General features: G+C 40.1%; 1 protein-coding gene across 2 annotated transcripts; it reads left to right on the top strand.

The window, feature by feature from the left end:
• The first annotated feature begins 8,409 nt into the window (after positions 1-8,409).
• Positions 8,410-13,110, top strand: LOC309718604 (arrestin domain-containing protein 3-like). 2 transcript variants are annotated; one of them, XM_082554030.1, is made up of 6 exons: positions 8,410-8,726; positions 11,055-11,112; positions 11,203-11,344; positions 11,475-11,571; positions 11,651-11,904; positions 12,200-13,110. In XM_082554030.1, exons 1-6 carry the CDS (start codon positions 8,471-8,473, stop codon positions 12,515-12,517), a joined length of 1,125 nt encoding a protein of 374 aa, XP_082410156.1. In that variant the 5' UTR covers positions 8,410-8,470; the 3' UTR covers positions 12,518-13,110. The 2 variants fall into 2 exon arrangements, with proteins under 2 accessions (XP_082410156.1, XP_082410155.1); XM_082554029.1 differs by having other exon boundaries at positions 11,203-11,365.
• Positions 13,111-13,316: the final 206 nt, after the last annotated feature.

The raw sequence follows: 13,316 nt of genomic DNA, 5'->3' as shown, positions 1-13,316 counted from the left end.
TCCGAGGATCTCACCTGGACGACCAACTGCTCCAAGCTGGTCAAGAAGGCTCACCAGCGTCTCTTCTTCTTGAGGACTCTGAGGAAGAACCACCTGTCCTCAGACATCCTGGTGAACTTCTATCGTTGCACCATCGAGAGCATCCTGACCAACTGTATAACAGTCTGGTACGGGAACTGCTCTGCCTCGGACCGGAAGGCGTTGCAGAGGGTCGTGAAAACTGCCCAGCACATCGCCGGAGCACCACTTCCTGCCATAAAAGACATCTACAGGAAGCGGTGTCTGAAAAGGGCTGGGAAAATCATCAAAGACCCCAGTCACCCATCACATGGACTCTTCACCCTCCTGCCCTCTGGGAGGCGCCACAGGAGCCTCCGGACTAAGACCACCAGGTACCGGAACAGCTTCTTCCCCACAGCTGTCAGACTCCTGAACTCTGCCTCCTGACATCTGACCCACGTTAAACTCATGGACTGAACATACACACACCCACAATGGACAACTGTACCCTCAAACACAATAATAACATGGACTGAACCACCACTCACAACCACTAGCACTTTATATAGCCTCTGTAGAAACTATCTACACCCTCACTTATCTTAACTGCACTACTGTATAGCTCTGTGTAAATAATCATTCTGTACATTCGATAATCTTTAATCCTACAACTGTTTACAACTTGCATAGTTCCCATTTCTGTATAGCTGTATATCCCAGATTCTGTAAAGTTATTTATTTCATATTCTGTATAGTTTTTCATATTTATATCCTGTTCATATCCTGTACATAGCTTGTACTCACTACAGCCTGTACATACTTATAGTTATAGAATATTCACAACATACTTCATACCGTGTACATTATAACATACCATAATAGACCCATTTCTGTAATATACTCACATATCTATATTATTGCTAATACATATTGTAATATATCTATATCACTAAAGCACTTCTGGATGGATGCAAACTGCATTTCGTTGCCCTGTACCTGTGCATGTGCAATGACAATAAAGTTGAATTCTATTCTATTCTATTCTATATGTGCTAGGGTGTTTTTTTCTGTTCTCAAACTGATCAAAGTTCTTTTTTCTCTTCTTCGTTCCTTATATTTTGTATTTCTATTGTTCTACTTCTCCAACCTGTCTTCCTCGTGTGATGTTTGTGTAATGCATGTGTGGTCAGAAGGGTAAAATGGCGCTGAAATGCCGGCAGCCTTAACCAATTTCCTTCGGGATCAACAAAGTTTTAATGGAAATTAAATGAAAACTTAATTGGAGGTTTTTCAGGTGTGCTTTGTTATTTATTTATTTAGTCAAGCATTCATTGGATATGTGATAGCTGTTTTCAAAATCTACAAATTCTCTTTTAAAACACCAAAATCAGTTTGGAGGACAGAATAATTCATCTTGCCACTGGCTTGACTGAAACCACTTTGAATACTATGTTTGGGGACATTCAATCCAAACTCAGAGGATGCTTCCTCCCACTCAATAATGCCATCCACACACTCCTTCGCTATAACATCTAAAAAGAAATAAATAAAATTGCTTTTGCTTGCACACACTGACAGTTAGATAATGGACACACTAAATGAATATATTTTCCTATTTCAATATCTTTACATCTTTATAAAAGAAAATCATTTTATGTATGTTTTTTCAAATTCCAACTGTTTCCTAGATTATTTCTTTTACCTTCCACCCAGTGTTTCCACTGGTCTCATTCTGTCTAGTCCATCAAAGAGTTGATAATAATAATAATAATAATAATAAATTTTATTTATGAGCGCCTTTCAAGTCACCCAAGGACACTTTACAATAGGATAAAACACCTAGTAAAACAATGGCAGAATAAGAACAATAAAATAAAAGCACAAGATAAAATGAACAAACAGTGGATTCACAGTGAATATGCAGATTTGAACAGATGAGTTTTGAGTTGGGATTTAAACTGGGGGAGAGAACCAATATTTCTTATTTCAGGGTGCAGAGAGTTCCACAGCCTGGGAGCAGAGCAGCTGAAAGCTCTGCTTCCCATGGTGGTGAGGCGGAAGGAAGGTACAGTAAGCTGGATAGAAGAAGAAGAACGAAGTGAACGGGCAGAACAAGTGGTGGTTAACAGGTCAGAAAGGTAAGAAGGAGCGAGGTTATGAATGGCCTTGAAGGTGAGCAGAAGAAGTTTGAAAATTATCCGGAATTTCACAGGGAGCCAGTGAAGTTCCTGAAGAACAGGGGTGATGTGCTGGTAGGAGGGGGTTCTGGTGATAATGCGAGCAGCAGAGTTCTGAACCAGTTGAAGCTTATGGAGGGATTTTTGGGGGAGACCATGCAGAAGAGAATTGCAGTAGTCAATACGGGAGGTAACAAGACTATGTACAAGAATGGACGTAGACTGGGTGGAAAGAGAAGGAAGCAATCTGTTAATGTTACGTAGATGGAAGTAGGCAGAACGGGTGAGATTATTGATGTGCGATTTATAGGAAAGTGAACTGTCTAGGATGACACCAAGGCTCTTAATGTCATGGCTAGACGGTCCTCACCGATCGTCTTGCCAATTTGTTGTGGTGTTTGTGTGTACTGTGTCGTGTTCTCCTCTCCATCCTGTGGATGTGTTTTTCTGCTGGAACATGTACTTCCGGAAGCCGTGGCACGGAACGGCAGTTGACCGGAGGGGAGTGTCCTGAGCTAGAATCATCGCACCTGTGCGGAATTACCTTGCCAGCGCAGACCTATTTAACGGGGCGGTTGAGTCACAACCAACGCTGGAACGTTGAACTAAACCGGGTAGCGTAGTCATGATTGGCATACCCGGTTTGTGAAGGAGAGGACATTTTCGTTATTGAGCGTGTGTTTTTTCTCATCTGCCTCCAGGGTTCAGGGATTGGAGGAGGAGCCGGCACCAGGAGTTGTTGTGGATTATTACTGCAATGTCACCGTGAGGAGAGGTTGCCGTATCACTGCACTGCCCTTTTTGGATTATAGACTCGAACTGTTAACAAACCTTTTCACTGTAAATAAATCCACTGTCATTCTGCAAGGAGTCTCGCACCTGAGTCCTTTAATCCAATTCACCATGACACTTAACCTGAGGAGAAGGGAAAACTGTGGAGTTATCGATGGTGAATGAGAAATGGTTTGCCTTCAAAAGGTTGGATTTGGTGCCAATAAGGAGGATCTCAGTTTTATCCTCATTGAGCTTTAGAAAATTAGAGGTAAACCAGGATTTTAACTCGGATAGACATTCTGTAAGGGAAGAAGGTGGGAGGGAGGAATCAGGTTTGCAAGAGAGATATAACTGGGTGTCATCAGCAAAACAGTGAAACTGAAGATCAAATTTGCGGAAGATGGTACCTAGAGGGAGGATGTATATTACAAAGAGAAGAGGGCCTAAAACTGAGCCTTGGGGTACACCAGAGGTGACGGGGAATAGATGAGAGCGGAATGATCTTAGTTGAATAAACTGGGAGCGGTCGAGGAGATATGATTGAAACCAGACGAGGGGTGTGTCAGAGATGCCGAGAGAGGAAAGTCTGCTTAGAAGGACAGAGTGGGAAATGGTGTCAAAGGCTGAGCTCAGATCTAAAAGGACAAGAATGGTGAGAAGACCAGAGTCAGCTCCGATTAGAAGATCGTTAGTGACTTTAAGTAGAGCAGTTTCGGTACTGTGACATGAGCGAAAACCAGATTGAAATCTCTCGTAGATGTTATTATTAACCAGATGTAAATGAAGTTGAGCTGCAACCACTTTTTCGAGTATCTTAGAAATGAAGGGTAGATTGGAAATCGGACGGAGGTTGTTAAAGTTGTTAGGATCTAAAGAAGGTTTTTTCAGTATAGGAGTGACTAGAGCAGTCTTCAATAAGGAGGGAACGATACCGGTGGTGAGAGAAGAGTGAATGATAGCAGAAATGAGTGGGAGTAAAGAAGAGAGGCAGGATTTCACAAGCCCCGTGGGCATGGGGTCAAGATGACATGTGGCAGGCTTTGATTTACACATGAACTCGGAAATATCAGATAAATCAGGAAGATGAAAAGTGGAAAACGGCTCAAAAAGGAGAAGAGGTTCTGGAGAGGGCGTAGACACAACATTTGATCTGAGTTGCTGGTGGATGTTATTGATTTTCGTAGTCCAGAACAGCATCAAGGAGTTGCATGTTTCAGAGGAATAGAAGTGCGGTGGTAAAGCGTTGGGGGGTTGAATTAGCTTGTTGAAAACTGAAAACAGAGTCCTTGCATTACCCTCATAAGAACTGATAATACCAGAGTAGAAGATTTGTTTGGCCTTGTTAATGGAGTCTTTATACTGAAGTGCGTGGTATTTATAGATTTCTGAATCAACAGTTGAACCAGATTTCTTATATTTACGCTCTAGCTGCCGAGCTTTGACCTTCAGAGCTCGGAGGTCAGAGGTAAACCAGGGAGCAGAGCGAGCAAAGGAAACAGAGTGGGTTTTTACAGGAGCCAGAGAATCAAGGACAGTGAGTAGACAATTATTATAATATAACAACAAATCATCAGGAGTAGAATAGAAGTCCGGAATCTGAACATTGTCCAAACTGGTAGTAAGAATGTCCATATCAATGTTCTTGATGTTGCGGAACAAGATGAGACGGGTTGGCTTGGTAGAAGAGCAGCAGAGAGTGAGGTTAAATGAAAGGAGGAAGTGGTCAGTTATGGGGATTTCAGTAGCAGAAAGATTCGAGGGAGTAAGGCACTTTTACGGTGGAACAAAGAAATTCACGGCAGTTATGTTAATAATATGCGCATCTGCTGCATCCGCTGAAAAGCTGCAGCTGCGTGTGTAACAGCTGCAGCTTTTCAGCGGACTGAAAAGTGCGAACATGTGGACGGGTCCGTTGTGCATTGTTTACAGTGGTGCCGAAACCCAGGATTGGGGCACCTCAGACAGTACCTTTTTTTATTGCGGCTGTCGACTTACACATGCGGCTGCAGCTTTTTGGCTACAGTCTACACACATCAACAACAACAACAGGACCCAGTTCATTATGTTTTAAGCCGGCCAGTCAAGATTGCGCTCAGGTGCGTCCGCCTCCCCCGCAGCCGTGCCACATCCCATGCCCCGCCACAGCTTTGCAGTCAACAACAGGCTCACCGCAACCACTGAATAGTATTAAACTCTCAGTAAATTATATACATTTTCATCTCTCTTCACAAGTTTCTGGACTTATTTTTTTATAAGACTAAGATTGAACTTTATTTTTCCGTGTTTGGCAATGTTCACATTCTGTTTAACTTGTTGCTTTTTTGAAGAAGTAGTGCAGACTCATGAAGCAGTCTAGTGACAAAAGTTACAAATAGTTGTTTGAAATGAAAGTTGTTTGTTTAACTCAGGAATTCGCATGATAAGGTGGGGCCAGGTTTCACAATGAACTCACCCGAACCTCTGGCTGATTGGGACCCACACCCAGTTTCACACCTTGGCTCAGGCGATTAGAGGATCATCAGGGGGTCCTTTTGTCCCTCTGTGGGGGGCTACTCCCACTAGGTTTATATCTGGGACTCTCCACCATTTGACCTTAGAACTGAAGAAGCTTCTCGGGTGAGAGGTGAAACGCCTTCAAGTAACTTAAAGAAGTCCAGACGCTTTTCTTTGCAAGCTCCTTTGACTACGATGACCTGGATGACTGAGAACCTTCACAGACATATTGTTTGTTTAAAAAAATAACTGAAGGATTCATTGTGAAAGAGCTTATTATCTAATAAATTTGCAGCTAGGCTTTTCTGTCATTGTTTTGTTTAGGTGGGGGCATGAAAATATTTATTCCTGCCATGTGGGGAATGATGTAAAAAGTTTAAGAACCACTGCTGTATGGAAACAGGTAAGGTTTGGTTTGACTGTGTCATAATCATTTAAATTGCTGCCCAGTGACGTCTTAGAGATTGAGAACGCTGGCCTATTGAGAGACAGTTCAGCTCTTTACCCTTATAACAGTATCAATTGTTTAATGAAGCCATAAGAAAGACCTGGCACCCACATCACAGGAGAGAGCACACTACATGCACACTCGGTGTTACTGTACGTAACACAGCTGTCTTCATTTGTCTTCTTTTTGCATTTGCTGCTGTTGTTGGAATTTTCAAAAAAAATGTAGCTGAATGTGTAGCTTTGTGCTAATATTGTGTCTGTTTCCATGATTTAAGGGCATTTGTAAACCTAAATTCAATATGGCTGAATTAAAATGGATTCAAAACAAATGTTTACATTCCTTACATTCCACAACACCTCCTACCCTCTGCATGAGACCTTATGAGCACTGAGCAGCTCATTCAGCAGTAGACTTTTACACCCACAGTGTAGGAAAGAGCGCTACCACAGGTCATTCTTATCAGCAGCTGTCAGACTCCATAACACATTTTAACATGCGGTAGTTTAAAACCACCTTGATTACAATGTTGCAGTAACAAAAACATATATATGTGTTAATATAGAGGTAATTATGGGTTAAATTATGGGTATTTCTTCATTTCGTTTAAGTTTATGATTGAATCGGTGGTTGTGACCAGGACATAACTCTTTATTGGAAGAGAGCTGTGACTATCCCCTTTCCCATTCACTTGGATAAATGATAAAGAAAGAATATTTTGAAAAGCTTTTGTGAGCTGAATTTTTTTCTTACTATTGTGAAACAAATTTTTAGACAATGATTGTGTGGCGGAGGCGGGGCCCCGGGCGCGGCTGCAGGGGAGGAGTGGTGCAGTGGGCTCAACGGGGCGGTACGGGAGACGCTGGTAAGAACAGCTGATGGTGATTATGGACTGACAATGGTTTTCCCTCCCCTGTTTTATAGTGAGACGGAGAGCGGTGGCGAGAGGAAAAAACGACACACGTCAGCTGGGAACGAGCTGTCAGTCTATGTGAAAAGCATAAACCTGTGAAACGTGTGAATAAATGTGGAACTTGGCAATAACAACCTGCGTGTGCGTGTACCTGTGCCTCGTATATTCCACAGATTGATTATAAAATAAAATGTATGCAAAATGTGCTACAGGATGCAACATACCCACATGCCTTTATTCAGCTGCAACCTGATCTCTTTCAGCTGGAGCCTGGTGATTTGATTACAATGCCCTTCCTTTTAGCCACAGCATCTAATTTGGTTTGGTGCATTTTTGAGCAATTTTCTCTGATCATAGAATACAGCCAGTCTTCCTGTTAAAAGCAAACCACTGTGATTTGACAAGACATAGAAATTCTGACTCATGTTGTTTTGTTTATATAAATGGTAAATGGCGTGTATTTATATAGCGCTATACTACTCCCTAAGGACCCCAAAGCGCAGTCATCCACTGTGACTTATAGACACGGGACCCCTCCTTGAATCTCCATCTTATTGTGTGGGAGGGGGTCTTTGTGCAAGAGTTTATAAGAGCAACCATCAATTTTCTTAGCGTCTTTTGCAATTCAATGGCTGGGGCTGGAGCCTGTCCTTGCTATCATGTAGTCAAAGATGTAGTACACGTGTAGGCAATAAGTATGCAGCTGGACTTCGGAAATCGACACAGAAAGATCTTATCTGATCAAGAGATTTGAACCTAGAACTTTGAACGTGGAAAGACAGGATATGATAAATGAAAACTGGTGGGACAGTTTGTGGCGGACAAATTACTGCATTTTTTAAAAAGAAAAACATCAGGTAATTTAGGCGAAAGTGCAGGAGACCATAGAACTGGTTTTGATGGTAGTACATGGTAAATTCTAGTTAGTTCGCAGAACTTATGAAAAAAAAAAGAGTTTAGCTATGAGCTAAAACTAACTTGGCGTCAAAGTTAGTTTTACCAGTTAAACCACTGGTTTAACTAGTTTAAATGGACTGCCCAGCTATCCCTTCAGTCAAAAGCTAGTAGCAAAGGCAGCAGAGGGAAGCACGGTGGTTCTGTGCTTAGCACTGTTGTTGCCATCAGTTACATGCCATGATACATGGCACTGTTGTTTTTCTGTTGCGTAACACCACCATTTGGAAACTTGCATCCAGAGTTTTTAGCTGCCCACCCAAACATAGCAGGCTACTTCTTTTGATCAAAAGGAGTTTGAATGAGGTGCTACTGTTACAAGGGTTGAAAAGCTGAAAAGTCGTTCTTCAAACAGCATTTAGTTTAGTTATGGATCCCAAAAAGCATTTGCAACATGTCAGTGTTTCTCAGATTAGTAAATGTAAATAAAATCTGTGAATAAACTGTGACTTTGGTAAAGACTTAGTGAACAATATTAAGTAGCTATCTTAAACTGTGCAAATCCCAGTAATATGTCTAGTTGGTCATTATGGTGCATAAGCTAAATTTATTGTCTAAAGAGCTGTTGTAATAAATGTCTCACACTTTTTGGTACTATGTCAAATTAAAAAAAAAAAAGCCCACGACGTCACTCTATAGGCGGAGCCTCCTGTCACGCCCATTGGATCTGCTCGTCAGTGCTGAGAAAAGCATTTCGCCGACAGCTCAGAAATGTCTCCGATAAAGGACTTTAATGTGACTTACGGAACAATCGACGAAAGCGATACTTTTTCTGAAGGAGATACTATAGTTGGAACAGTTAGTTTCAGCCTGACAAAAGCCATCAAAGTCAAAAGTGTTTCTGTAAAGGCCAAAGGAGACGCAAACGTACACTGGTCTGAAGGAAGTGGAGATGACGAGAGATCGTACAGTGATCATAGGAGATATTTCAAGGTGAAGGAACTCTTAGTTGCAGAAAATGCTAAAGGTAGGTTTATTTATTTAGAACTTGGAAATCACGTTATTTTGCCATTTCACTCCTCATGGCAATATACTGAGTTTGTTATGATCATTGGTTTCTTTTAGTTTTATTCATGTAATCCTTGTATATTATGATAATTCCGTTCTTGCCCTTCTAGTTTGGTTGTCATCTACTATTCAATTTTCATTAAAATTTTAGTTCTTAGTTCCATAAAGGACGGTGCTTTAATCTGCTGTCATTCCCCAAGGAGTCCCCAAAGCGGATGGATTTATGATTTAGCTAGAATTGTGCGCGCGAAAGACGGATGTTTTAACCATTTCACCACACTTCGAATGTTTTGTTATTTTAGACTGTAATTCTCTTAATTGTTTGCGTATCCTCTCTTGAATCCTCTTGTGTCAAACTATTCACGCCTGCCTTTCCCTGCGTCTCCCTTCCTGTTTTGTCTGTTATTTGTCTTCCGTGTCTTGTGACCAGTTTGAATTCGACCCTCTTTTCTACTTCTGTCGCAACTGTTTGAGGGTTCCCTCTCTTGTTACACTCCTTGATCACCTCATGTGTTTATAAATGGTACTTTCCCCCTTAGGCTGCACTATTTATTGCCACGTCTATACACTTCTGCCGTGTGCTTCTCGACTCTGTTTCTGTCAGTTTTTATACTTTGCCAAACTATTAACCAGGTGGCGGGGAACGATATATAGCAGCATATTCCGATGTTTTGCATGGCTTTATTGATACAGAGACATACAGAGACACCAAATATATTTTTATTCAATCCGTTACAAGGGTTCATCTCAACAAGAAGGCAAATCTCATGCACTACCATCCAGAGATAACATTATTTACATTTAATTAGCTCAGCTAATAAACCAATCAACACTGGACACCCTTTGCTTGATAGAGCTACTTCCTATAAGGCTACAGCTCTTAAAAGTAAAGTCATAAGACCGTATATCATAGAGTTATAGTAGTCTTCAACCAGAAATTATAAAAACCTCAAAGCACATTTTCTATAGCTTCCGTTTTTTGCAGGAGTAACTGTGTAAATACCTGCATTGGCGTTTTTGAGTATATACAACTAAATAAAGAATGGAATTCGTCCTTCTTTTGAAATTTAAATTGCTCAAAGCAAAATGCTACTTTCACATTGGCTCTGGTCCCACTGTACCTCTGATTCTCTCTTCTCAGTTATCATTCCTTGTGAGTCTTGCATTATCCTAACTCACTAAACACAACCCAGTCACAGGCACTGTGGGATAGATTATAATATTGCAGAATTCCCATAGAGTCTTTTCAAAGTTAAAGTCATCTTCAGTGTCAGACACTGATAGGTGCCAATCTTTTTTTGGGGGAGTAAAAAAATATTACTGACCTGGTAATGGCCAGGTTACCGGGCTGGTTACATCCATGGTTGTCATGGTCTTCTAGCTAGAAACTAGCAGACTGGCTTGAAAATAAAACATGTTACACGTGCAGAGATAATATTAAAGACACTATGGTGATACATGCATTTTAGAGATCCCTGCTTTTTTTTAAAAAAGAGTTTTCTGTGAAGTTAAGAATAATTAGAAAAGTGTGTGCAAAAACAACAGGAATAACAGTGCATACAGACATGAGTATTGATTAACTGTAGAAAAAGTAAGATATAACTACTGATGCTTCAGTCAGTTCTGTTTGAGGTATACAAGTTAGTATGGCCATAAGCTACCACAGGAGTTACAACAGCAGAGGTATCCACATATTTGATTTGACAGATTTTTATACTGGATACCATTCCTGATACAGCCCTTCCAGGGATTTGTCCCAACTTCCCTTCTTCCAGATGATCTTTTGCTGATAGGAGAAACATTAAACATCACATAGATTAAATGAAAATCTCCCCAAAGTAAAATGCAGCTATTATTAGTTATCATTGCCTACCTATGATCATTCAGTATGTCTGCCATATAAAAACCTTAAAATGTCACAAGCAGAAAAATAAATAAATAAAAAAGAACCAAAAGCATTGTAATATTTAATTTAATCTGATGTGCAGTTAAATGAAACAGACAAAAGTAAACCAATGCCATTCTTAAAAAAATACATTTAATGCAAAGTTTAAAACAGGAATATAAAAAAAGCACTCGAGTTTCAAAGGTGAGTTTAAAGTTGTCTGCATTTTCTTTTAGTTTTACTGAACGTGATTCAAGTCTAGACTTTTTACAGTGAAGTTCTTTATCAAATATATCTTCTAGTTTGTAACTAGGCTTGATGCAGATCTTGGAAAGCAGCAGTTGCATTTAAGAGCCTACCACTCAAGAGTTTCTCAAAAGTTTAATCACATTTCTCCTGCAGGCACTTCACTTCCCCAAGGGGTCCATTATTTTAAGTTCAGGCTTAAAATCCCAGAGGGGTAAGTGGGAATTTCTGGCTGCAAGTATCAATACTGTGTCATAACTTGCCTTTACAAACAAATGCATTATACCATGGTTCTGTTTTATAGGAACATGCCATCATCCTTTACAGGATGCCATGGAAAAGTTGTCTACATGGTTGAAGCAAAGATATCCAGGAGCTGGCGATGGCCTTCTACAGTACAAAAAGAGATCAAGTTTGTTTCTAAGGCATTTCTACACACTGTTCAAGTAATGGCAAACACTGCAATGGTTTGTTAGAAATTTTATACTTGGAAAAGTGTATTGTAACCTTTAAAAATGCAATTCAGTGAGGCATTAAGTTGTGTTGGAAAATGTTTGTCTGTATGTTTTGTTATAGTGTCCACAATCTAGTACAGTGAGTAAAAAGATGAGTGGTCTCTCCAAGGGACAGGTCCAAATGTCTGCTACTATTAACAGAACAGTCTGTTTTCCAGGTAAATTGTTTGCAATTTGCAAAATCTAATGTAAATACATTTAACAATGCAGTTTACTTATAATATTTGCTTTTGTCAGGTGAAACTTTATCTGTTGCCACCAAAATCTGCAACTCTTCCTCCAAGGACATGAAGCCCAAATTCAAACTCCAGGAGAGAATAGTGTACCGTGCTGGTTGCTCTTCTACGTCCAGTGAGAAAACTTTATTTAAAAAGGTCGGGGACAATATAAATCCAAACTCAGAGGAAAGTGTCTCCTGCCAAGTGAAGATTCCCGTTGATGTCATCATTCTCCATAACTGTGAAATCATCTCAGTGGAATATTACATCAAGGTATGAAACAAAGTCATAGTTCTTTTATATAGTATTACCTTAGAAATTAAACTTCATCTGTTTGTAAACATTTTCAGGTAAGTAATAGACACGTAAAATACGTGTCCTAAACTCTTAAAAAATGTATACAAAAAATTACTGCAGAACACCTAATTAAACTACTACTATTGCAAAATGCTGCATAAAATTTGAATAATAACATATAAATTATTTATGACAAATAACTGAATCAGTAGCTTCATATGTTGCACTTTGATTCAGATGTTTACTAATCTATTACTGACATGTTTCCTAGGTGTATGTGGACATTAGTTTTGCCACTGATCCAGAGGTTGTGTTTCCACTGGCCATCGTTCCTCCCAGTTTTGCTGCCTTTCAGCCTGGGGAGGCTCTGGGGCCTTACCCACCTGGGACAGCTGGGGCTCCAAGCTACAGCGACTTTACTTCCTTTAACCAGTGGCCACAAGGTGCCCCACCATATGAGTTCTCAGCTCCAGCGTTTTCATCACCCCCAGTACAATATCCAGGATCTACTGCTCTGCCTCAGTTTCAGCAGGAAGAACCACCTCCATCGTATACGTCTCTTTATCCTCACCAAAATGAACAACCGTAGAAGCTCAACTGGATACTGAGAAAATGAATGAACTAAATGTTAATAGTAAGTCACACCTCAAAAATAGCTCTTGGGAGTATGGGCTAATGAATCTTCAGTTGGGTTTGGAAAACAGACATCAGTGTAAAATTCTGAAAGCCAAGATAAGAGACGAGAAAATTGGTTACCACATGGTGGGTGCTGAGCTTCTTGTTGGTCAATTAGCAGGACAGCATGAGGCCTTACAGCTGTTGTCACATGAGAGAACTCATAGTTGCATAAGAAATTGAGTTTTTCATACTGTACTAATGAAACAAAGAAAAGACAGCACATAGCTGATGATGATAACTAGTTTGCAAGTGGAATGGAAAAGGTGCTGCTTTAAGGCTGGCATTCACTTAATTATTTGTTTTTGTTCAGGAGTATGTGCCTGCAGGTGAACAGTGAGTAAGCCAATGATTTGTTGTGAATTTTACCTCCATGTTGTCTTTGCTACAACCATGATAATTCGAGTTTTCCATTTTCTTTTGTGGGGTCTTTATCTTACAATAGAAAGTGCCTTGAGGCAACTGTTGTTGTGATTTTGCCACTATATTAAAAAAGAAAAAACCTGCTTCTTGTCTGCGGTCACTGGGTTTTATAGTAGAGTCATCAGACACTTGTTTATGCCAGGCATTTCCAAGAAAGTGTAGTCATGTGTCTCTTGATAGGTTGTTACTCTTTAAAAGGTTTAGTTGAAACATTTACTAGCACAGAGATAAGTTCATATTCAGATGCGCATACATTGTATTTATAATACATATTAGAACATTTTTTTTAT

The sequence above is a fragment of the Aulonocara stuartgranti genome (assembly GCF_965226115.1).
Source record: "Aulonocara stuartgranti genome assembly, chromosome: 12".
In the NCBI taxonomy this organism is placed as follows: Eukaryota; Metazoa; Chordata; class Actinopteri; order Cichliformes; family Cichlidae; genus Aulonocara; species Aulonocara stuartgranti.
This window is presented reverse-complemented; position numbering and strand designations above follow the sequence as displayed.